Source organism: Lissotriton vulgaris, chromosome 6 (genome assembly GCF_964263255.1).
Source record: "Lissotriton vulgaris chromosome 6, aLisVul1.2, whole genome shotgun sequence".
Taxonomy (NCBI): domain Eukaryota; kingdom Metazoa; phylum Chordata; class Amphibia; order Caudata; family Salamandridae; genus Lissotriton; species Lissotriton vulgaris.
The window spans coordinates 976,318,141-976,344,416 of record NC_141694.1 but is presented as its reverse complement, the minus strand read 5'-3'; the positions used below and the strand labels follow the sequence as shown (position 1 = coordinate 976,344,416).

The window sequence follows — 26,276 nt, the reverse complement described above, 5'->3', positions numbered from 1 at the left end:
AACTACCCGTACAGGATTGACCCGCAGTGGTTCCGTAGCGTGAACTCAGTACTTGGCCGTTTTCTGTGGGCCGGGGGTGCCTCTAGAGTGGCACTGCGGACTTGCTTTCTATCCACGTACTGTGAAGGTCTGGCTACCTCTGACCTCCTGTCCTACTACCAGGCCTCTCATCTACTGGTTTTCAATGAGTGGTGGTATGGTGACCACAGCGACCCGGCATATGCGCTGGAACACTTCTTGATGGGCGATGCCACGCTCCATACGCTGCTGTACTCGGCCAGGCGGCGGAGGGTGCTGCCGCGGGTCACCCAGGTGGTCTTCGTGATCTGGAGACAGGCGCTGCGCCGTATGGGTTGGTGGGGCAGACTGACAGCCGAAACTCCGCTGTGGAATAACGGACAGCTTCCTGCACTGGCCTCCCTATCGGGGTTTGGAGGCTGGGACGCCATCGGGATTTCCTCACTCGGCCATGTCCTCACGGGGACTACACTCAAATCCTTTCAGGACCTCAGCTCCGAATTCAATATGCCCAAGACCCAATTTTTCAAATATCTACAATTCCGCCATGCACTCGCGCCGAGTCTGGTGGGGATGGACCAGCTTCCCGAATTCAGCCCAGTGGAGGCCAAGCTCTTCATGGGGGACCTGGGAGATAAGAAAGTTTCCAAAATATACCAAACGCTGGTTACTCACTGCTCTTCTTCTCCTGTCACTGAAGGCCTCCTGGGAGACAGATATTGGCCCGTTGGATGAGGATGACTGGAGGGAGGCCCTTGAGTCCCCCCGCGGGGCTGCCATTGCTGTGCGCCTCAGGTTCATACAGTTTAAATACCTACATAGGGCATACTACACTAGGGAGAGACTGTGGAGAGCGGGCCTCATTGCCACTCCGGAATGCTTACGTTGTGGAACTGAAAGAGGAACGCTGCTACATACTGTGTGGCCTTGTGTGGGTCTGACCCGATTTTGGAATGGGGTGTGGAATTGTTTGTCGGAGGTGCTGGGGTGGGACCTCCCTCGTACACCCAGACTGGGCCTCCTCCATGTCCTGGAGAATGTAGGAGGCAACATCTACAAACGCCACCTCCTGTTACTGGGTTTGGTTGTAGCTAAGCGAGATCTGGCAAGAGCCTGGAAGAGCGACCGTGCCCCCCCCACTTAGCGCCTGGAAGGCGGGATTAGACTTTCTTATGGGGCTAGAATTACCTGTGTTTGAGGCCAGGGGGTGCCCCCGGAAACACTATAAGATCTGGAAGCGGTGGGCGGACTACAGGGGGCTGACCTTGGAACCCCCGGTTGATATAGATGATGTGCCACCTCCAGATGGGGACCTTGGGACCTAGGACGATATCTGATGCCTACTTTGCCTTACCTATATATTTGGTGAAATGTGAACACGTGCACTGGGTTAGGGTGGGATAAGGGGTGGGTAGCCGGGGGAGGAAGTTGGGGTATGTTTCTTGGGGGTTGGTGGGACATGGGACGGGGAGGGGGGTGATTCCAAGTTTAGGCCTTTTATTCATCCTACTATATGTTTACTGTAGACAGTATCCTCCTGATTGTGGAGAACTGTACCTATGCTTTGCCTAAACTTTCAATAAAAGCGGTTGTGAAAATACTAAGGGGTACCACTTTTTCCGGATCTGCGCTTGCTGGTGCGGAAAAAAGAAGAACTGACGTCAGCGCGCGAAGGCGGCGTCTAAGTACTCCGGCGACGTCATCCCGGCGCCGACGACGGACGCGGAGCCGCAGACGGCACCTACCGACGCGCAGGGGCACTGCTACGCAAAAGTTTCCGGATCCAGTCTGATGCCTGGGGATATTCTAAGGTAAGGAATCTAATACTAACCTGTTTCTTTCAGATATGACTGTACGTGGGTATCCCTCTCTCCCATTCCATACAGCCAGACTGTACTCGGGTATACTTCTCTATCGTTCCCTACACCCACCCACTTCACAGTGGGCGTGCCTCAAATTTCTGCTCTGTTTTCAAGATGAGTTTCTCAATGACTTCACATCCCTGCAACAGAGGTCTATAGCTGGAGCCATGACAGATTTCCACGCCATGGCTATGCAGCACTTTGCCATGACCAGAGGAAGGCTTTGGAAGCATAACGGCTGCTTCATCCATTTTAAAATCATACGCACATCCAGCATGCATCTAAGTGGGTCTAGAGGCAGAATAGAAGCAGTCACTTTGGAAATGCACTTTGCTACCGCCACCTAAAATGTGGCTATATTAGGACAGGTCCACACCATATACACAGAGCCTACGTCCTCCATGTGACAACTACGACAAGTAGACCACACACCTATGTACGTTTACCCTATTCAGTGTAGAGTTAAATAAGCGTGGAGTACATAATAAAATTAGGCAAAGTGGAGTGTCGCGTTTATGGACACCTTCTTGACAGAACCCAGACAACGATTACATGAGGTCAACTGTATTTCAGTTCCCAGTTTGTCTTCCTACCAGTCTTTTTGCGACTGAGAGCCCCTGGAACCACTCTGCAGTAGTCCCCAGTATAAATGTAAATGTAAATGTAAATGTAAGGTGTTTTGTAGCGCGCTCAATTACTACCGGAGTATCCTGGCGCGAATGACCGCTGGGGAACCCGTCTTGGCTTTCCCTGTGAGATGGTCCCTTGCTGGGTATCTCCAAGGTGAAGCCAGGCATCCCCGGCGTCTGTGGGGGGCCGTTGTAGAGATGAGGCAAGCTTAATGCCCAGAGTTACCGAGTGTGATCACTGCCCAAAGTGGGCACCGAGGCGAGAATTATCAGTCCGCTGACCCTGGTCCGCGACCCTGCCGCGTCGGGAATCGAACCCTGGTCCCGGGCCGTTCTCAGCCTCCGGGTCTGCCGCCTCTAACCAGTGAGCCACACCTCTCTACCATCTCTCTACTATAACCCTGTTACTACTTGCTTTATCCACTGAGTATCAAGAATTAACTCTAGCTGCCCCACTAGGTTAAGCAAGTCTAGCTCAAATCTGCATATTCGGCCCACAACCCCATGCAGAGCAAAGTACAAACGGAACTGTACCGGTCCCAAATCATATGTGGTCATCATGGCTTCAAATGACTAACTTCTTAACCAACACTAGGTCCCCCCACACCGCAATCCCAATGGCTGTCCATCCATAAGTTTGGTACAGTTCATTAAAGCTGACATTGTGGTGGTGCCTAGAATGAAAGGTTTAGGGCCAGGGTTGTCTTCCGACCTCCATGTATATAAATCATTGAGCACCAAAAAGCCACTTTCAGTAGCACATTGTATTTGCCTCTCCAGGGCAGGCAGCAAGGAACCAATCTAAGAGTGGGTGCTCGCCTAGTTCAGCATGAACTGAGTTACACTCCGGGTTCGGCCGCCCCCCTAACAGCGCGTAGGCGGCCACTAGAGTTGCACCGCTGCATAATAGAGCTAACAATTAGGGGCTTCCAACCCTGCCTCTTGCATCATGGTATAAAGTGTATGCCTCGCCACCCTATGTCTCCCATCAGCCCATATGAGCAACGTAAGTAGCTGTTGCAGATCTGCGAAAGATGGCCTCTGAAGTATAACAGGTTATGCAGCAAAGTAATTAAAAAAATTTGCAATCGAAACCCTACCCATTAGGGATAAAAGCAACTGCAGTCAGAAACGTTTACCTGATCGAATTCAGTGCCTGTTCCAAGTTACCATCAATACATAATAAGATCTTGCTCAGTGTGATATATTTCACCCCAAAATATTTAATAGTATTGAGTTTCCACTGCTGTTGCACTCCTGGCAGCTCCTGCTGTGGGGACTCGGATAGTCAGAGCAGAGGAAACAGACAGGACTTATTCCAATTAATCCGTAGTCCAGACACCCAGCCTGACTTGTCTATGTGAGGTGTCCCTTCTATATGAATACCCCACTGTGGGCCCAGTGTTTGCAACAGATGGGCTAGGGATTCCATGGTCAATGCGAACAATAAGGAAGAGAGAGGTGTCCCTCTCTATAGATATCTGATCTGAGAGGACACCTCCCGTACTCTCTTGCTTGTGGGTCTTGTATAGCAATGTTATCCAATGTTGGCACTCTGGCCCTATGTCCAGTTTACCTAGCACTGCCTGTAAATGTGGGTACCTGAGGGTATGAAAGGCCTTGTTGCTACAAAAGCAGGCCACCCAGCACTGGTCCTTGTGCACCACTATCGCTAAGAGGAAAGTCAACAGGTTAGCTAGTACCTTTCCCAAGATCTTATAATCTAGAATTAATAATGACATGGGACAGTAGGACGTGACACAGAGTCACGTCCCCGTTTCAGGAGCAATACTATCAGTGCTTCTCTCAAGGAATCAAACAATATGCATGCAACACTCCCTCGCCTGTTCATATAATTGCAATAGCCAAGGAGTTTGATAGGTAGCAAAAATTTCAAAAGGGAACCCGTATGTGACCGGGGTCTTGCCCCTTGCAATCTGCTGAACAGCTCATTTAATCTCCTCTAGGGTCAAAGGGACAACTAACTCCAGTGCCTGTGAGGGTTGAGAGTGGGGGATCTCAACCAGTCCCAAATAATCCAGGGCTGTCATTGGTTCCACCCTCATATCATCACTTTACAAAAACCCTGTAATAATCCTCAGACACCCCATTAATTTCCAGTTGTTAATTTAGCACCAAGACATTGACATTGACATTGTGAATGGCTCCTATAGTGACATGTGGGGTGTCTGCCTTCAGCAACCAGGTGAGCAGTCTTTCCACCTTATCCCCTTGTTCGTGTTAAAGTTTAATATATTCCTTGTACTTCATTTATAAGCAGGTGAGAATGTCCTTATGTTCTCAACTAAGGTCTGTTAGCATGTGCTGTAGAGCCAGATTCACCATTCAGGCATCTTTTGTTGCTTTATTTGATCTTCAAACTTGAACAACGTCTCCCCAGTATCTTCTTCGTTTCATACAGCGTTGCGCGCCAGTGAGAGGTACCGGACCCGATATAATATTTGGCAGCCTACTCAGCAAACCCCAAAATACAAGACTGTATTCTCTACTCATGACGGTTAATAAACCAGAAACGTGTGTCTATAGATCAGCACTATCTGCGCCAACCTGGGCGAAACACTCGAAAATATTGGAGCGAGCTACAAGAGACTGCATTTACCAGAATGCCAGGGGCGAACCTTGCCTGAGAGGTCAGCGGTGTGCTCCCACATCCTGTTTTCTATTTGAAGTACTCCTGTGAGTCATTGAGCTGACAAGCTCGTGAATGAAGCACTTGCGCGCCAGTGAGAGGTACCGGACCTGATATAATATTTGGCAGCCTACTCAGCAAACCCCAAAATACAAGACTGTATTCTCTACTGATGACGGTTAAACCAGAAACACGTGTCTAGAGATCAGCACTATCTGCGCCAACCTGGGCGAAACACTCGAAAATGTCGGAGCGAGCTACAAGAGACTGCATTTATCAGAATGCCAGGGGCGAACCTTGCCTGAGAGGTCAGCGGTGTGCTCCGACATCCTGTTTTCTATTAGTCAATAGTAAATCAAAAACAAAACCCCCCATTTTTTATGAACTAAAGTACAAGTTGGCAAAAAGGTTTTTAAACCAATACCAAACCCTTGAATATACCAAAATAGAACTGAAGGCCACACAACCAAGTCACAAAAAAGAGAGAAACCAGCCTTTGTCTGAAGCGACCCCAAAAGCACGTCATAGCTAGGTGACAACTGCACTTGGTGCATTCTTTCCAGACAGCCACTACACAGGATGGGCTGGTGTGACGGGGGATACATCTGCATTCATCTGCATATTGATAGTCTTCCTGGGCTGGGAGAGGTGATTCACACTTTACATTTGTATAGGTTGTGCTCTGCACTCACACAAAGGGCTGATTTACCACCTACTCATCATCTGGAGCCAGGGCTGGGTTGAAAGGGATTGCTGCACACTTCTTAGCGTTCCTTTGATGATAACCCTTCATAAAATACATTTTTGAGTATAAGCACTGGGGTTCTGACCCCATGTTATTTAGACACTGGATGGGACTTGTAACCAGACGCTGCTGTGTCTAACAATATGCATACTGCCAGAGGACTGCTGTGCTGCTAGGAGGGACAGTCATTGGGACTACTTGTTTTGTTGTGCTGGCCTGCCTGCCAGGGTGCTGGAGAGACTGCCACTCTGCAATTGGACTTGTGTGCTGGCCTGCCTACAATGCTACCCTCTTTATGCCACAAGTGTTCTTCAAGGGCATAGTAGCATGCCCCCAGTTTGGAAATATTTGCGCCATAAAAATGTTCAACTGCAAACCACTGCCGTGGGACTCTGTCAGACAGCTGCGCATATCAAAGAGGTCCTGTGTGTTTGCCAGCTTGTGTGTTCTACTCACTCCATCTGGCCAGCGCGCATTGAGCTCTTCTTTGCTTACTTTTAGCTAATTTGGGGCGCTTTCAAGTTCAAGTTCAGGGATTTGTATAGCGCACTACTCACCCAGAGGGTCTCAAGGCGCTTGGGGAGGGGGGTTCATTTTATGTCGAAAAGCCAGGATTTGAGTTCTTTTCTGAAGGAGATGTGGTTTTGAGTAAGGCGGAGATGAGTGGGGAGTGAGTTCCAGGTCTTGGCCGCCAGGAAGGAGAAGGATCTGCCACCCATGGTGGATTTTCGGATGCGCGGGACTGCGGCGAGGGCTTGATTGGACGATCTTAGTTGGCGGGTGGGTGTGTAGAAGGACAGTCGAGTGTTGAGGCATTTGGGTCCTAGTTTGTAGAGGGCCTTGTGTGCGTGGGTGAGAAGACGGAACGTAATTCTCTTGTTGACGGGAAGCCAGTGGAGGTCTTTTAGGTGTCCGGTGATGTGATCTTGGCGAGGGATGTCCAATATGAGTCTTGCTGATGCGTTTTGGATGTGTTGGAGTTTTTTCTGTAATTTTGCTGTGATTCCGGCGTATAGTGTGTTACCATAATCCAGTCGACTCGTGACCAGTGCGTGGGTGACTGTCTTTCTTGTCTCGAGGGGGATCCAGCGGAAGATCTTTTTGAGAATACGAAGTACGTTGAAGCAGGAGGATGAGACTGCGTTGACTTGTCTGGACATCGAGAGAGAGGAGTCAAGGATGAAGCCAAGGTTACGTGCGTGGTCTGTGGGTATGGGTGCTGTGCCTAGAGCGGAAGGCCACCAAGAGTCGTCCCAGGCAGAGGGGGAAGATCCTAGGATGAGCACTTCCGTTTTGTCTGAGTTGAGTTTTAGGCGGCTATGTTTCATCCATTCGGCTACTTCTTTCATGCCTTCGTGAAGATTGGTTTTGGCGGTGTTAGGGTCTTTGGTGAGGGAAAGTATTAACTGGGTGTCGTCGGCGTAAGAGATGATGTTAAGGTTGTGTTGGTGCGCGATGGATGCAAGTGGGCTCATGTAAACGTTGAAGAGGGTGGGACTGAGTGATGATCCTTGTGGTACGCCACAGATTACTTCAGTTGCCTCTGAGATGAATGGGGGAAGACGGACTCTTTGAGTTCTACCAGCGAGGAATGAGATGATCCAGTCCAAGGTTTTATCTTGTATGCCGATGTTGCTGAGGCGTTGTATAAGGGTGCTGTGGCAGACTGTGTCGAAAGCGGCAGAGAGGTCGAGTAGAATGAGGGCCACTGTTTCTCCGTTGTCCAGTAGTGTTTGGATGTCGTCTGTCGCTGCAATGAGGGTGGTTTCGGTGCTGTGTTTGGCTCGAAATCCGGACTGAGAGGGATCGAGGGAGTTGTTGGATTCAAGGAAGGCGGCGAGCTGGCTGTTGACGGCTTTCTCAATTACTTTGGCGGGGAAAGGGATGAGGGATATGGGTCGGTAGTTTTTAAGTTCAGAGGGGTCTGCTGTGGGTTTCTTCAAGAGGGCGCTCAGTTCGGCGTGTTTCCAGCTTTCTGGGAAGGTGGCAGAGTTGAACGAGCAATTGATGACATCGCGGAGATGGGGTGCGATGATGGAGTTAGCTTTGTTGAAGATGTGGTGGGGGCAGGGGTCGGTTGGCGAGCCAGAGTGGATTGAGTTCATTAGGCGGATGGTGTCTTCAGTGGTGATTGGGTTCCAGGCGCTGAGGTTGTTAGTTGGCGGTGTAGGATCTGAGGGGGGTGGGGAGGGTTGTTCGCAGGGAGTGTTCTCGAAGCTGTTGTGAATGTCGGCAATTTTGTTGTAGAAGAAGGAGGATAACGCATCGCAGAGGTCTTGGGGGGGAGTGATGTTGTTAGATGGTGGGGTTGGTGAATTCTTTGACGATGTTGAAAAGTTCCTTGCTGTAGTGGGCGTTGTTGTCGAGACGATCATTAAATGCTGATTTCTTGGTGGATCGAATCAGTTGGTGGTGTTTGCGGGTGGCTGCCTTGAGGGTGGCCATGTTGTCGGTGGTTGGGTTTTTTTCTCCATGTTTTCTCTAGGGTGTGGCATAGCTTCTTGGATTTTTTAAGGTCATCATTGAACCAGGGAGCCTTTTTGCTGCCTGATTTGATCTGGTGCTTTTTCAGGGGTGCTAATTCGTCAGCGCTGTGGGTGATCCATTGCTTGAGTTTGGTGGCCGCTTGGTTTGGGTCCAATGAGAGGGTGGGAGGGTTTTGGTTGAGTGATGTGAGGAGTTGGTCGGGGGTGACTCTGTTCCAGTTTCTCCGAGGAATAGGTTGTGGGGGGTTGTGGGTCAGGGTGGTTTTGTAGCTGAAGTGAACACAACTGTGGTCCGTCCAATGGAGAGCTGTGGTGCGATCGAAGGAAATGTACTTGCTGGAGGTGAAGATAGGGTCGAGCGTGTGTCCCGCTACATGGGTGGGGGTGTCAACAATTTGTTTGAGTCCGAGATTGGCCAGGATGTCCAGAAGGGAGGTGGTGTTGCTGTCGTGATTGTTTTCAAGGTGGAAGTTGAGGTCTCCTAATAGAATGTAGTTCTCGGAGGCGAGGGCATGTGGGCTGATGAAGTCAGTGATGTCTTCGCTGAATTGAGTACGGGTTCCTGGAGGCCTGTAGGTGAGGGTGCCTCTAAGTGTGGTCCTAGGGTCGGTGTGGATCTGGAAATGGAGATGTTCGGCGGTTGCAAGATTGTCGTCGGAGCTGGTCATGATTTTGATGGTGTTCCTATGGATGATGGCGATGCCTCCTCCTGTTTGATTTGTGCGGTCTTTTCGGATGATCTTGTAAGTATCCGGTATGGCTATGGCGATGTCGGGTGCTGATGATGTCTTCATCCATGTTTCTGTGAGGAAGGCGATGTCCGGTGACGCAGTGTCGAGTAAGTCCCAGAGTTCAGTTGCGTGTCTGTGGACTGAGCGGGTGTTCAGCAGGATGCACTTCAGGTGGTTATAGTCGGAGCTGTGTTTGGAGGAAGTGGATTTGGTGTGGGTTCTGAAGCAGGTGAACTTGCAGGTGTGGCAGGCGAATGGACCGTGGGTACGTCCTGGGGTGGCTTCGCAGCATTGTGGTGAGCGTCCGGGGTTGAGGGCGAGGAGAGTTGCGGCGTCATACGTGACTCTAGTGGGCTGGGTACGGTGGGGGCCAGGGGGGTCTGGCGCTGGGCGCGGTCCAGGCTTAGACGGGCTTACCTTTGGCGCACCTTCGGCGCGCATGGGGCGCGACCGCTGCACGTGAACGCTGCGCGGAAATGCATCTGTCATTAATGGATGGTGGAGGGGGGAGGGGTGAGGGAGGGTCAGCAGGGAGGCGGAGGGCGGGGTGTAGGTCCGGGCAGGGAGGCACAACAACAAACTTTAAGATGGCAGCAGGCAAGAAACGTAAATGGATTGGGGCAATATCTATGAAGAACACGCTCTGCAATCCTACAGTCTGATAAAATTACTTAGAGGCACAAAAGGCTTCCAGTGACTGCGCGCTTGTAAATTGTAGCGTTATGGTAAATGACTTCCCCCGCCAGCAGATAGTTACAAAAGCGTGTGTACGCGGCAAAGTAATTAAATAATTATTCAATTGGCGACAGCAATGATAAATAAAGAGGAGCAATGCAGGGAAGGCAGAAATCAATAATAAGGCGCTACGATACCACTGCAGTCGGGGTGGGGAGCTGCGTGGGGGAGCGACCGCTTCTGGTAGAATCAGGACGGTCACAAGGGAAATGCCGGAGGGTAGATCCAGATGAGTCAGTGGGAGGGCGGGTCAGCTGGGAGGCGGAGGGCGGGGTGTAGGTCCGGGCAGGGAGGCACAACAACAAACTTTAAGATGGCAGCAGGCAAGAAACGTAACTGGATTGGGTCAATATCTATGAAGAACACGCTCGCAATCCTACAGTCAGATAAAATTACTTAGAGGCACAAAGCGCTTCCAGTGACTGCGCGCTTGTAAATTGTAGCGTTTCGGTAAATGACTTCCCCCGCCAGCAGATAGTTACAAAAGCGTGTGTACGCGGCAAAGTAATTAAATAATTATTCAATTGGCGGCAACAATGATAAATATAGAGGAGCAATGCAGGGAAGGCAGAAATCAATAATAAGGCGCTACGATACCACTGCAGTCGGGGTGGGGAGCTGCGTGGGGGAGCGACCGCTTCTGGTAGAATCACTCTGGTCAGGACGTGCCTCTACGCACTGGGCTTCCCCCACACCGCGCTATCCAAAGTCAAAGAGCCCCCACAGCTCCATTGGAAGCGCTTGCCTCGGGCTAATGAAAGAAATCCCTGCAACACGAAGGATGCCTGCCTACGTCAGCGCTGTCTGGCCACGCCTACTAGGGCTTCGGAGCTTGACCGCATGAATCCTTGCCCCGAGACGAGCCCGCATTGCCCGGGATTCCAGGGGTGGGGTGTAACTCCCTTTTGCTACATGCAAGGGGCTGCTGTATCAGCCCATCTGGATCCAGATCCCTGCAGTAGTGGGCAGTCGTCCCGCTTGACAGGAGAGGAAGGTATTGTGGGGCCGGGAAAGTACTGCCGTGCTGCACTCCCTCATTGGTGTCTGGTGCTGCTGTATCCTGCTTGTGAGGCGGAAAGCGGGAGATCGTATCTCTGAGGTCCTGCAGGAGTCTCCCTGGGCTCCTTAGTGGACGGCGGAGTATTGGGCAACTGTATTTTTGTTACCCTGACCGCGGAGGACCGAGCAAGGTTGCACTGAGCAATCCTGAAGTGTGTGTGCCCGCCCTCCCACATTGTGACGTACAATGAGGGCCCCTTGTTGATTTTGGCATTACAAGGCGAGACCTTGACATAGGCCCCCAAGCAAGGTATGGTACTGCCACCTGCAACTTGCAGCATTCAAGAAAGCCCTTTAGATGTTTGCTACCAAAGCACTGTATCTCGTTTAGGAAGCACGCAGGTACTACTGCTGTCTACGTTCTATACCTGCATATCTTAAACAGCATACCTGCTTACCTTAAACAGTATACAGAGGGATGTTATCATTTTTAACAAGGTGGCTACAGGTTAACAAGTGATATATGTTGATGTGCATAGCTGGAAATGTATACACTGTATTACTACTGTTTGGGTCTTCTGTGGATGAAAGCCCAGAAATGACCAGGTGTTCCTGTGCCAATGCTTTTGATGCAATATAATTGACTGTTCCTACACAGCATTCTGTCACTGAGGTAGGGATGGATTTTATTGTGGATCAGATTAATATGGTCCCACTGACTCTATGGGCTAAAGTCTGGCTGTCAGAAGTCTTAAAGCTCACAAGAGATTATCAAGGATTGTATGACACTGGATAATGCTGGGGCTCTCCCAGGTCTTCGATATTTGAAAGGAAAATTTTATGAAAAAGGCCTAGGGCATTATTATGATAATCCTGCCAGCATCGATACAAATATGAAACTGATCATAAAAAATGCATATTTTGTTGAGCTTGATAATCGCCGGCGGCAATCAGGGCTGCATCCTCAGCTAGATCGGCCCCTTTTACAAAAACAATTTTACTTGTCCTTTACCATGAACGTGCAGTTCAGATTTCTATTGACTAGGCTTCGGCTTTGCACATTGAAATTTTCAGGGGCCTTTCACAAATAGGCTGGATGGTGCAATAACCTTACTCCTTGCCCTTGCGATAGTGCAGCACATCAAAGCACCTTGCACTTTACTCTATTCTGTAAGCTTTACAAAGAGCCGAGGGCACGGTTCCTTAATCCACTTTTAAGAGAAACTCGCCCCAGTAATTACCAGGAGGGTTTTAATCTCCTACGCTCCTTGTCCACTGAAGTTATTTGTACTGCAGTATTACATTTTATTAGAATTGCACTTTTAATAAGGAAACGGTATGAAATATAAATGAAATGGGTGCTTTTCTTTTAAAAACTTGAATTTTACATTTCTTTTATATACTGTTGAGCATTTGAGTCAAGTGACATATTATTGTATCAATTCAACAAGTAAACTTTATTTATTCTGTATGTATGTTATACTTTTATGGTCCATTTTGAACCGAATAAAGTTATTCTTGACTTGACACTGATCTGTAATGTATTTGCCCTGACTAGAGCACTGGGTTCTGTCTGGCTTAGGTGCACACTCTAGTCAACCAGAAACCCCATTTCTAACAATGTCCATGATTGATATTCTTTCTTTGCCCTATATTTCTATAAAGTGACTTCAGTTTCAGCAGTTAAGATGATTGTGTCACTACACATGTGAATAAGTCTTTAACTTCACTTACCACCCAAGGTGGGCAAACGCAGATAGGAGGACACCATTGTATGAAAGTGTCACGTTTTAACAGGATATTTTCTGCGTATTTGCCTGACATGCAACCATTCACCAGTACTTGATTTACATATTCAGAAAGTGGAAAATACAGGCTTTCGTATTCTTAAATCACTTAAAAAGATTCAACTTTACCTTTTGGAAGAGAAATACGGGCAAATCCCTGCTGCACGCTTTCTCTCCCACACAGATTATTCTTAACATTACCCATCTGCGCCCTGGGGGAAGCTGCACTAAATACAAAATCTGTCCGTCAGTCGTGACGGGACTGGAGACATTCGACCATGTATCGCCGTTCGAAGATCGACCGAGATGACTGACTGTGAGTAACAGAGTCACCCTTAAATCAGCCTGCTTGGTACACAAGGCTTCAAGACAGGACCTTCATTCTTTACAGACTTAGTGTCCACTTACTGGACTCTTTCTTGCCTCTAAAGATACGACGAATGAGAAATGTGTTTTTATAGGAAGGCTAGCTCTCTTATGGGCTTTAGAAAAAATCAGAAAACCTGGTTGTTTCAGTGAGGGGGGCTGGCGGTGTCTGTTCATGGTTCTAGCGCCGAGACACCATTTTTGGTATTCGTGCGCTTTATAAATTTCATTATCATAATAGAGGGCCAGCAATTCCATTCTGTAGCCGTTTTCGTTATTTGTCTGCCTGCTTTGCTAGGTAGATTATTAATTTTTCTTGGCTGTGATTCGTTTTCCCTGGTATTCTGCCCTACATTTACTTTTTGCTCCCGTCGTCAAGATGCTGCAGTGAATGTGTGCTAAATAAATATAAGAGGAATTCCACAAAGTTGAAATTTTTAAAGAAGGTACAACTTGCATTTGAGAAGTAATCGTTTTTGAATTGCCAGTGAACTTTGAAAGTGCCACTTTTAGATCCCAGTTCACTCGAACTTTCAACAAGGTGCAGATGTTAGTGGACGCAACTGATTTTAAATTAGTCCAGGCACCTATACCTTGCAGTCCAACTTACTCGGTTCAGATTGCATATCCTGAAAATCCTGTTCACCACATCACAGTCCATTGAAGACGACATGCATTCCACTTGTATGGGGCCGTATCTCAGCATCCCTTCTTCAGGCCAATACTGTGGGCAGCCCTGAAATAAAGAAGCACGTTAAGATGGTGAGGGGTGGTGCCGGTTCGAAAACCACCATTAAAAATGAACAGACGATGAGCATAAGGACATGACATACCTGAGCCAAATCTACTTCATTTAGCATCACCAGTGACGTGCAGCCGTAGTCGTACACTAATCTCCAATAGTCCTTGACGGTGTTTGGCAATGGGTGCTGCGTGACAATGAAAGCAGCAGGCTGCCTGTAGCTCTGTAATGCAAAGGAGTTGCAACAAAGAGGTGAACGGTGGCAGGCTTTCAAATAAAATCACCTGTATGCAGCATAAAATGGCACATTCAACAAGCACCTCCAGAGCCGGCTAGTAATCGGCTGTATATTTAATATCTGTGCATATGTGTGGCACCGGAGTGCCCTTTACCAGGATTGCTTCCTGGTCCTTCCATCTCAACAGCAGGAGTCTTTTATCGAACTGCTTACAATTTCGACCTTTAAACATGTCGGAGCTGGAAAACTGTTCTTCTAGATATCTGATCGACAACCTCTTTTATAACTCAATTACAAGGCTTTAGTTACACAAATTGCTAATGATTAACACGCCTTACAAGTTATAACTGAGTTGTTAGTGAATTAAAAACGAAAATATATTATCAGATTATTGAAGCGACTTTTCTTTTTTTGTACCACTTAACTGCTTAGTTGATATTTGTCCTGTTCACGATTTACCAATAAAAAAATTGAAATATGCTGTCAAAACAGGTCTTTAAGGTGAGGACTAAATATACTTCTTCCAAGCTGCACCTTCGCTTAGGTTAATGGTTCTGTTCCGAGATCTGGAAATAACGTGTGTTCTCATCTAACCCTGAAAGACTCCAGCACCACACATTCTGCAAAAGATCCCCAAAGTCCTTCCGTGAATAGGCCTGTCATCCGTACCTGCAGGACAACTGGATATCATCCGCGTGGAAGGCAAATGTGAATCCTGGATCCTGAGCTATATATTCAAGCCGACTCTGCTCGTCCTCCATATCCATCACCCACTGAAAGACCAGCCGCTAACCACAAGCACACGTGACACCACTGCACTCTGAAGTAGCTGGCAACGCACTAAATTCCTACCTAGACAATAGTACGCATACAATTTGGCCGAAAGGGAAGAATATGAGGGTGTCTGAAACACCCACCTACCTCTCTGTGTAGTGCAATATATTCCACCAAGCAATGGAGGTTCGTGCATTGCGAATCATGGGATGGGATAGGAAAGGAACAGTTCTGGCCCCCTAATTGGTCCAAACATTGTCGAATTAGGGTGCTCGATATATGGGACACAAAAACAGGTCCATTCTTGTCTGTTTTTATTGATGGAGCAAAGTAATCTATGAGGTATATTGTAGAAATGCCTTGGGAGGGTTTCTTAAACCTAAAGTTATAAAAGCATTTTACTTTCTCTACCCTCCCTTCTCCAGTAGTCAACAGTGAGCTGAACACAAGACATTTCTAAACCTAACAAAATTTACTCCAGCTTAGAAAACACTTTAATTTCATTTTTGAGCAGTCAATATTTCAATCCAAAAGGAAGAGAGAAATGTAGCGCCCCTCCATTTTCCTAATCCACTAAAATCCAAACTTAGTTGCCGCGGGGCATGCAGGGAATGCCTTATCTACACCCTCTGATGGTGGTGGTGTTGCGTACCTGGCACTGTGGAGGCCGTCAGGTCTGGGTCTCTTGCCCTAAATTGCAATGGGAATTATTGGAAGAGGCTGTGAGAGGTTTGGGTTCTGCCCTGGGACCAGAGAAAGAGAAATTCACTTTGGTACCTCTGGAGAACAGCACTAGGGGCTCATTAGCCATTTACTTGCAGGCTAGCTCCCAGCGTACTAAGTACCTGAGGTCACACCTTCAAGGAGGCAATAGAACATGATTTGCAAGGACATAGAAAGGAGGACTGTGGCTGGTCAGAGTCGGGTAGCCTGCTGAACTTTTCAGGAACTTTTTTAAAAAGGAAGCTAGGTTTTGAAGAGTGAGAGAAATGTTCCTCACCTTGCCAGGGTTATAGCTGTTGGGCATGGTCCTTCCCTAGATAGAATGCTCCTGAAGATCATCTAGACGGTAGATAGTCAAACCCAGGGATTAAGAAAAAGTACGTAAGGATCTCCTATGGAGTGTCCTCATTCTCCTCCAACAGCTGGTCAGAAAGGAAAACATGACTTAATGTTACAGTACATGTGGGGCCTAGCAAGGCACATAGAAAGCAGCAGCAAGCACCTGCACAAAGTGAGGGACCCTACAGGAAAGGAAATTGGGGTGACGTTCTTCAGCATGCCCCTGCTGCTCATCATCGTCAAAGCAAAGAAAGAGACCGGATCCCTCTTGCACACACTTAACTGAAAACCACCTTGTTTGAAACCACATCTGCAATGCATAAACAATGTATGTTCTGTTGCCACAAGGAAGGTGCCAGAAGGGGTGATATTGCTTGGTGACGTGTACTCGGTCACCACACCACGGTGGTGTGTACACTCAGTTAATCATTTGCCTCTGTTTCTTAGTTTGCCTGAATTTGCTTTTAACCTTGCTCCTAAAACGCTCCCAGCTGAGCCCAAACACCATCTAAACCCATTACCTGGGAAGCACTCCCCAACTTGTGCACATTGGGAAACATTAACCTAAAACATTTGACACGTTTTCATTTGTTCAAGACATTTTAGCCATACAAACTTCTTTTATAGCTTGTTAACAAAAGCATTAAACATAAAGCTTGATGCCAGCGTGGCTGAGGTTTTAATATTCCATTGTACTATAGTAGTTTACAGTAATATATCCTTAGTATCTTTAGAAAATGTATGGGAATTACATTACTTGACTGTTCTGGACTGCACACTTTCAATAGCATCTTAAGCACTTTCTAAACAAATTGAGACACTAAAGAAACCGTCGGGAGCTTTGGTTCACAGCTGCCAATTATTAACCAAGTATTTGCAGTGAAGGGGCTTGCACGCACATTTAGAGACAGTAGTGAAGTTCCTACACAAGACTAATGTTGTCTAGGGAAATTCAAAAAGGTGCCTCAAAGCATTGTAAAAGATACTAAAACACGGACATGAAAAACACGATTGTTTTTCCAGATAGGGAATACCCAAGCATCTATCATCATTCAAGCCACAAACGATTGCCCAAGGTATCTATTTTGTTTAAATATATTGTCGTACTAGGTCTACTAAGGTCCTGGGTCCTGCCCACTGCCAGAAAAGTGTGTCAATGCAACTTCTGAAAGTTTTACTTTCAGAAGCTTTTCTTCCCGAAGCGGAAATATTGATTTATTAGCTAATGAACAAGTTACTTACCTTCGGTAACAATATATCTGTAAGAAATAAAAGTTAGTGATAGATTCCTTACCTTAGAATTACCCCCAGGCATCAGACTGGATCTGGAAAGTTTTTGTCAGCAGTACCCCTGCGCGTCGGAAGGTGGCGTCGTGTGGCTCCACATCCGTCGTTGGAATCGCGGTCACCGAGATGAAGTCGCGGCAGCTACTTAGGCGCCGCACTCGCGCGCTGACGTCAGTTCCGTACACGACTTTCCGCGCCAGGAACGCAGAGCCATGCAAGATACTGACCACTTGTGCACTGAAACTAGGGCCCAGAAAGGGATGATCTTAACCCTACAAATCAGTTTGCAGAACGAGGAGGATGGGTGGGGCGGTAATGAATCTATCACTAACGAATGTTTCCTAAATCTATATCGTTACTGAAGGTAAGTAAGTTGTTCACCTGAAAGAAACACGTCAGTGATAGATTCCTTACCTAAGAATAGATACACCAGCAATACCAACCCTGGTGGTGTGTCTGCGAACCAAGATCACATCAGGAAGTCCCGGAGAACAGAACGGCCAAAGAAGCCGTCTCTCTAGACTTGGCTGTCCAGGCAATAGTGCTTAGTAAAAGTGTGCAACGAGGCCCACGTAGCTGCCTGACCGATGACTTGTAAAGGGACACCACGTCCCAATGCCTTAGTGGCAGCTGTCGCCCTGGTGGAATGGGTACGTAGCCCCACCGGAGGATCCTTTTTTTCCAGAGAATAACAGGCTTTAATACACAAGACGACCCATCGGGAGATAGTTCGCTTGTGTATGGCCTGAACTTTTCTGGAGCCTACATAGCCAACAAAGAGCTGGTCATCTACCCGGAACTGTTGTGTGCGATTCAGGTAAAATGAGAGTGCACGTTTTGGGTCCAGACAGTGGAGCTTCTCTTCCTCTCTGGAAGGATGCAGAGGGAAAAAGAAGGTGGGCAAAGTGAAGATCTGCGCGATGTGAAATACAGTGACAAGCTTTGGCAGAAAGAATGGACGTGTTCTGAGCACAACCTTGTCCGGATGGACAGACAAATAAGGAGGTTTGTAAGAAAGAGCCTGAAGCTCACTCACTCTCCTACCAGAGGTGATGGCAACCAGGAAAGCAGTCTTCAAAGTTAACAAACAAAGAGGACAGTTGTTAAGAGGCTCAAAGGGAGCGCACATTAAATATGTGAGAACCAGGTCCAAGTCCCACTGTGGCATTATGAAGGGAATAGGAGGGAAAAGATGAGTAATGCCTTTGAGGAATCTATTTACAACAGGGGACTGGAAAAGAGGGGCTCATCTGGAAGCCTAAGAAAGGCTGAAATAGCAGAAAGGTTGCCCTCGATAGGATTTCTGAAAGAGGGACAGAAAGGGGATCCACAGCCTTTTCTGTGCACCATGCCACAGGACCGTCCCCTGCTGCTGCGAGAGAACATCCTCCCAAAGAGGCAGTCCCGATCGGGAGATCGATGGTCATACTAAGTAGTTTGGGATACCAAACTCTTCGAGCCCAGTCAAGAGCCACAAGAATGACTTGGGCCTGGTCGTGCCTGATTTTCTTCAGCACTCTGGGCAGAAGTGGTATAGGCAGAAAGGTGTACAACAGACCGCAACTCCACTTGCAACGAAAAGCGTCGCCTAGCGAGTGCCGCCTTGGAAATTCCAATGCGCAGAACTGCTGACATTGCGCGTTCTCTTCGGGGGCGAATAGATCTAACCAAGGCTCTCCCAACTGTTGAGGCCTTGCACCTGCGGCTGAGTTCATATGCCCAAGCTTTCAGTGAACCTGCCAGGTGTTAAACCACCAGGGAAATGCCCTGATGTTCCAGCCATGTCCAGAGGCACAGGGCCTACTGACATAGGGTCAACCACCTCACTCCGCCCTGATTGTTGAAGTACCACATGGCGGTGATGTTGTCTGTGAACACCTGCACTACTCTTCCCTTGACAGATGGAAGGAATGCCTTCAGTGCAAGTCGGATCGCCCGGAGCTCCAGAAGGTTGAACCTGGACTCTGCCGGATACCAGAGGCCTCTGATCTCTGCCTCTTCCATGTGGCCGCCCCATCCCAGGAGGGAGACCACTGTGTGCTCCGGTTGAGGAAGGGAGAGGGATCTGCCATTGACCCAATGCCCGTTGGTGAGCCACCACTGCAATTTTTGTGCAGTGCCCTCTGAGATCTGGACGTAATCGGACAGGTTCCCCTGATGCTCCGCCCACTGGAACTTCAGGTCCCACTGCAGAGCCCGCATATGCCATCTGGCATGATCGACCAGCAGGATGCAGGAGGCCATGAGGCCAGGCAGCCTCAGGGTCATCCTGACTGAAACCCAGGATAGAGGCTAAAAGATCAGAATCAGAGCCTTAATATCCTGGACTCGCCGTTCAGGAGGATAGACCCGAAGGTGCGTCATATCCAGAACCTTTCCGATGAAGAGGAGCTTCTGAGAGGGAATCAGGTGTGAGCCCGCCTTCAACAGTCAGTCGTCGAGATAGGGGAAGACTGGAACACCCGATCTGCGCAGATTAGCTGCGACCACCGCCATCACTTTCGTGAACACCCGAGGGGCGCTGGTAAGGCCAATAGGGAGCACGGTAAACAAAATGCTTGTGGCCTACCGTAAACCGCAGGTAACGCCGGTGGGCAGGCAGGACGGGAATGTGGAGATATGCGTCCTGCAGGTCCAACGTTACCATCCAGTCTCCAAGGTCGAGGGCAGACAAGACCTGAGCCAGAGTTAGCATCTTGAACTCCTCCTTACAGAGGAAGCAATTGACGTCCCTGAGAGCCAAGATAGGACGCAGGCCCTTGTCCTTCTTGGGCACCAGAAAATAGTGGGAGTAACAACCAAGTCCTACTTCTGGCGCAGGAATGCGCTCAATGGCTCCCTAGGCGAAGAGGGCCGCGACTTCCAGTTGAAGTGCCAAGTGATCCCCCGACATGTGGTGGTACTGGGGTGGCATGGCTGGAGGGGTAGTCTATTAGGGGAGGGAGTAACCCCTCCGGAATATTTGTAAAACCCACCTGTCCGAAGTGATGGTGCGCCAGTGGGGGAGGGGATGACGAATGCTGCCGCCCACTGCCATTTGATGGGCCTGAAAAACTGGACTAAGAAGGTTTGGAGGCAGTGGTGGCTGGGTTGGAGGTGGAGTGACTCGCACTGAGACTGTTGCTGCGCAGGCCTGGATCTGCGCTGGCTCTGAAACGAATGTGTCGGGCGCCCCTTCTGTGGCCACGAAAGGAGTGAAAAGCATAAAGCGGAAGAGGGCGCGTGGCGGATAGGCCCAAGGACTTGGCCGTAGCCCGCGAGTCCTTAAAGCGCTCCAACGCACTATCTGCTTTGTTGCCGAAAAGGCGATAGCCATCAAAGGGCATGTCCATCAAACTGTTCTGACATCTCCAAAAAAAACAGTTGTACTCAGCCAGGCGTGGCAACGGAGCACCACCGTCGTGGAAATCGCCCTGCCCAGCGAGTCGTTGGTGTGAAGACAACAACTAATAGTGAACTTGGCTGTATCCCTCCCTTCAGCAATAGCTTGAGAGAGCACTGCCTGTGCCTCCTCCAGACACTGAGGCAGCACGGGCGCCCCTGTATCACACAGAGTGGAAATAATGTCTAGAGAGGCATATGGTGTTCACAGACCGCAGCTCTGAACTGGCAGAAGTAAAAATATTGTTATCAAAATGCTCCAGTTTCTTGGATTCTTTGTCCAGTGGTGCGGTAAGGAATGCGCTCGGGACGCAGAGGCTTGGACAAGCTCTCAGGGGCGGGGTGTTGGGAAAGGAAAAGGGGGTCGCCTGGGGCCGGGCAATGGCGTCCGGCCCAAGTTCCTATCCACAGGAGCCCCTGTGTTGGGCCTGGACCAGGTGCCCAAAAGAACGTCCGAAAGTGCATCATTAAAAGGCAGCAGCGGCTCCTTAGAGGTAGCTGCCGGCTGAAGTACTTCTGTCAGGAGGTTAGTCCTGAGGGCCACTGTAGGGAGCTCGAGGTGGAGGGCCTCGTCCACCCTACACAACACCACTGCGTAACTTGCACCCTCCTGCGTAGCCACGGTAGGAGGAGACAGCATGCCAAGCTCAGGAACGGTATCAAGACCACTGGCATCCCCCAACTCCTTTCCCCAGTCCGGGTCAAACTCACATTGTGCTGTGAGAGGGTCCTTAGACCCCTCCCAGTTCTCCCCTTCCTCCGAAGGCTGATAAACAGGCTGAAAATAAGGAGGATGGACATAGGGAAAGGAATTCCCGATCTGCGTCGAATTGGCATCGGCAACGTATCCACATTGGGGCTGAAACCCGGGGCGACGTCATCCGGTGGGCCTGGCGACGGCGGAGGTGGTGCTGGAGTGGTAGACGTCGGTGGAGGTGTCACACTGTCAGCCAGCGTCAACCTTGGATCCAGCCCCGGATCCATGGGGGTCCTGCGGAGCCGGAGTCGGAGCCAACAGCGATGCCGGAGCTGGAGCCGCCGACAGTAAAGGCCTAGAACACCGCAGTCGGGCCCGCAGGGCTGAAGGCACACCGGCAGGGCCCGATGGCCCAAAGAAGCAAGCCGTGGCTGACAGAAATTCCTGCAGCTGGGCCGGAGTCGCTGACGGACCCGGGAAGGGCGGGTAGGGCGGCGGCGACTGCGTAGGCTCTGCTGGAGCCCCGGGGGAGGCAACACCTGCACCCTCAGCCGCGACAGGCGCGGGGAATTCAGAGAGCGATGGCGCTTCTTCGACTTCTTGGAAAGCTTAGTCTTACCTGACCCAGAGTGCTAAGTCTTCGATCTCGATGAACGGTGGGTGGCGGCTCTGCGACCGGTCCCTCTACCTCCGACGGGATCTTGAGCGGTTCGGAGCCGATTGCCGACTTCTAGCAACTTTCGGGAAGTCTTCGGCGCCATGGCACGGCAGTCGGAGCACGCTCCAGGCAGTAAAGACACACGCGGTGCGGGTCAGTCACAGACATCATGCGATGACAGTCCCCGCAGGTCTTCAAGTCGGGCATTCCTACTGCACCAGGAGTCGATTGACTCAAAAAATATAGACAAAAAGCCTAAAATAAACTAAGTCAAAAAATGACTGGGAGTACCACTCTCTCCAGATCTGCCCTTGCTGGCGTGGAAAAATAAAGAACAGACATCAGTGCGCGGGCGTAGTATAAGTAGCTGCCGCAACATCATCTTGATGACCACAATGCCAACGACGGATGCAAAGCCGCACAGCGCCACCTTCCGACGTGCAGGGGTACTACTGATGAAAACTTTCCGGATCCAGTCTGACGCCTGGGGGTAATTCTAAGGTAAGGAATCTATCACTAACGCGTTTCTTTCAGATGGCCAAATTAAAAGCAAGAGTGAATGCAATTAGTGAACTCCTTTGTGTCAGCAGGTACCATCACCCAGCTGCAGTACTTGCAACAGCCAAACTGAGGTGCTGGCAATTTTATAGTGCCTTAAGCTCCTCCTATACACATGCAGTATTAGCACTTTGGGCAACACTACTATATGTTATGTTACATAACTTCTGAGAAGAATGAGACAGCAGGACAAAGAATAATGAAGAAATGTAATGTTCATCAGGAATACCATGTGCAGAATAAACCCCTCTCTATAACACTGCAGTCAGGAGCACTGACCTAGATTTAGGAGCAGAGGTAATGGAGGTCTAATAAGCATGTGGAAGGAAGTACCTGGTGTGAGTAAGGCATTTGAAGATGCTGCTGGGCCAGGGAGGATCCGCTGCAGTCATCCTCCTTGACTTGAGCGCGGAGTTTGATACAGTCAGCCATAAAATACTTAAAGAATGAGTGAAACTGGAATAAAGGATCTTGCTCTTAATTGGCTCATTTCCTTCTTAAAAAACAGGTCATTTTAAATCTTTGAAAACTCATGCTACTCAGACATTTTTCCCTGAAATGGGGAGTACCGCAGGGTCTGCCTTAAGTCATACACTTTTTAAGCTATACATGCACCTGCTAGCTGACATTGTTCACAAATTTGGGCTGTTAATCATCTCATAAAGCAACAACAGACATGCAATTGGTTGTCTCCCTGACAACTGGGACAGGATCACAATACCAACAGCGGTCTCCTTGCTTTGAAAAAGTAGCGAGGTAGATGGCAAACTGCTGTCTTGAACTAAATGAAGATAAGACTGAATTTACGATGCTGGGGAATAGACCCTACCCTCAAACCATCTCCAGAATGGTCGACGTGTTTGCGCAATCCACCCACCTCTTCATTCCCCAAAAAAAGCTTAGGTATGTGGCTTAGCAGTTCCCTTTCTATGGATGCACAAGCAAAAATACCTTGCTGCAACCTGCTTTGGCATCCTCAGAACTATGTGCAAAATCTTAGATTTTTTTCTTTTACTCTTCTCCTCCAGAAGAATTGTGGTCCAATCTCAGATTCTCTCTCGCCTGGATTATGGGAACTCCCTATACCTAGGTTCCCATAAATACGTAACCAAAAAAATCCAGGTATATCCAAAATGCGATAGCCTAAAAATCTCAAGGTCTCAAAAAACCTCCTGGCTAAAAATGCCCTGGCCTCTATCATTTGGCTACCTGTTGAGGAAAGGATAAAATGTAATACACTAAGTCACACAAAAAAACACAACAGTACCCTAACTGATTAGGGCACTCTTGATAGCATATACCCCTAGCATGGCATTAAGATCTTATACTGCCCGACTCCTGAAGGTGCTGTGAATTCACAGAACTAGATGGGGCGGAAGATCCTTCTTGCATCTTATTCCTAAACTTTTGAACTCACAGGCCTTAGAATTAAGAAACCCTATACAAGGATACGTGATTTCAGAAACAGCTAGGATCCTGGCTCTTCCCCTATCAATTAAGACTTTTTCATATGGTCCCCTGTAAGCTCAGATGCAACTCTAAGACTCATCCAGTGCCGGGAAGCCTTCAGATAGCGAGGTGCTTTAGAAGTCCAAATAGAACAGAAACGAAACAGTAGGCAAAACATAGGACAAGAAGTTGTCTAGGACACCTATGTGGAGACAACAGGCACCATTTACTAAAAAATTGTTGCAGATTGTAGCAATTTAGTATACTGAGGAAAAGTGAATTAAGAGATGTAAAGGAGATTCTTGCAATTCATTTAGGTGCTGTGCATGGTTATCACCATTAGCTGAAGGAAGAGCAAGGGATGGGTAATAACTAGCAGCAAACAATTTTGCTAGGCAATGTGGTGCCTCCTTGTTCACCTAGCAAAGAAAATGAAACAAACAGTAAAGTGTAGACAGACTTCTTTCTTTCAAGAAATGTGAATTGCAAGACAATGGGCCGGTAAACAATAGGATTACTGAAGACGGTAGGTTCCTAACACATCAAACCAAATTGGTCCGTAGTGGAGAGGGATAGGGAGGCAAGTGATATACCAATGTATCTTAAGGAGCTCCTGTTCTTTCCTCCACAGGTGAGGTTTTAACTTTGATAGCTCAAGAAACTACAAAAGCTGACAATTAGAAGATTATATTATGTCTCTTGGCAAATTTAAAGCAAAAAACAAGTATATAGTTAAAAAATAAAAGGAATTTCAGGGGTGGTGGAGAATTGCCAGTGGAAATGCTGTAGACTAGTGAGAGAAGAAAACAAACCAGCCTCAGAAGGCAGAATCAATCACTCTCACCTACGAAAAAGGCAAATACTATATATACTGCTACTCGTGAAGCAGAATACTGATAAAGTCTTGGCTAAACTCTTAGGGACGAAAAAGTTATGAAATTGCTTCCATAGATGACCCCCACTAAAATTACCAATTTACTTTACCAGGCACCAATCATTAATTTACTTTACAACGCAGTCATCTTTGAATGTTATTTGAATGGAGTTTGTTGGATATGCAGCGGGAGTCAGAGTAAATGCTTTTGATTATGATTAATTTAAACAAATCTATCTCTAATACTGTGCTCATCAAAAACCAGAGGTATGGGCTGTTGCTTAGCATACAAGGAAAATAAATGTATACCCCTGACAAACTGCCTTGAAGAAAACAAATAGTTTCTTACCTGTTGGTGTAGCTTTGCAGCTTAAAGAATTTTCTGGATTTACTATGATGTGTATTATTCCGCCTTCTAGTGGTTGGGTCTGAAATTGTACTATTTCTTCTCTCTTTTTTTGTTTGTTATTGTTGGTAGGCGTCGACGTAGTACCATTTGGTGCCCTTCTGTGAAGTCCACGAGCTTCCTCCGGAAGCTCCCACCATTGGTAGCCATCTATGGATTCTTTTCTTTCTCCTCCTTATTGTTCTCTTCACTGGCGGAGGAGGGTGGGTTTGCTAGTGAATACAGAAAATTCTTCAAGCTGCAAAACTACAGTGACAGGTAAGAAACTATTCCTTTTGCAGCGTGAATCTTTTCTGGATTCACTATGCTGTGCATAGACTGTGTAGCGGTTTGCTAGTCTTTGTGGTGGCTGGTTGGAAGAAGAACGTTGGGTTGTAAATAGATGGTGTAAGACCTTTTGTCCTACTTGTGCTTCTTTGCTTATTTGAATATCCACACAGTAATGTTTGGTGAATGTGTGTACTGAAGACCATGTTGCAGCCATGCAGATGTCTTGAATTGAAGTGTTTGCAAGAAATGCAATTGTTGCTCCTTTATTGCTTGTTGAGTGCTCCAGCGACGCACCTTGTAAAGATTGTCCTGCTTGCTTGTGGAACAATTGTATGGCTTGTGCTATCCATCTTGCAATTGTGTTTTTGGTTACTGGTATTCCCAGAAAACTTTTTGCAAAGGATACAAGTAACTATTTTGTTTTTCTTTTTTCCTTTCAAAGCAATACAGGACTGTTCTTCTTGCATCAAGTGTGTGCAAAGCTCTTTCCGCTTTATTTTTTTTGATCTTGAAAGAAACTTGGTATCTGTATACTCTGATTTATGTTGAATCTTGATACCATCTTTGGCATGAGCCGCGGATCTGTTCACGTGACAATCCTGTTACTATGTATTTGCAAGTAGGGTTCTTGTAGTGTTAGTGCCTGTAGTTCGTTAACTCTACGTACTGATGTATTTGCCTTAAAAATGTAGTTTTTATTGTGAGCATTTGTAGCATTACTTTGTGTAGTGGTTCAAAATGTGCTTTCATCATTTGTGCTATAACTATGTTCAGATTCCATGTTGGTGCTGGTACCATTTTAGTGGTGCAATTCTTTTTGCTACTTCTAGGAATCTTTTGACCACATGCGAGGTGAAGAAACTCTTCCCTGT

General features: G+C 47.9%; 1 protein-coding gene across 7 annotated transcripts in view; it reads right to left on the bottom strand.

Annotated features, from left to right (window-relative positions):
* The window catches only part of PTPRK (protein tyrosine phosphatase receptor type K), a 1,685,403-nt gene that overhangs the window by 46,862 nt on the left and 1,612,265 nt on the right, over positions 1-26,276 (bottom strand). For all 7 annotated transcript variants that reach the window (XM_086927009.1, XM_086927007.1, XM_086927008.1 and 4 more), the window contains 2 exons: positions 13,842-13,973; positions 13,619-13,744 (listed from right to left, as the gene is read on the bottom strand). In XM_086927009.1, the coding sequence (XP_086783135.1) occupies positions 13,619-13,744; positions 13,842-13,973 (258 nt within the window). The remainder of the gene's footprint in view (positions 1-13,618; positions 13,745-13,841; positions 13,974-26,276) is intronic.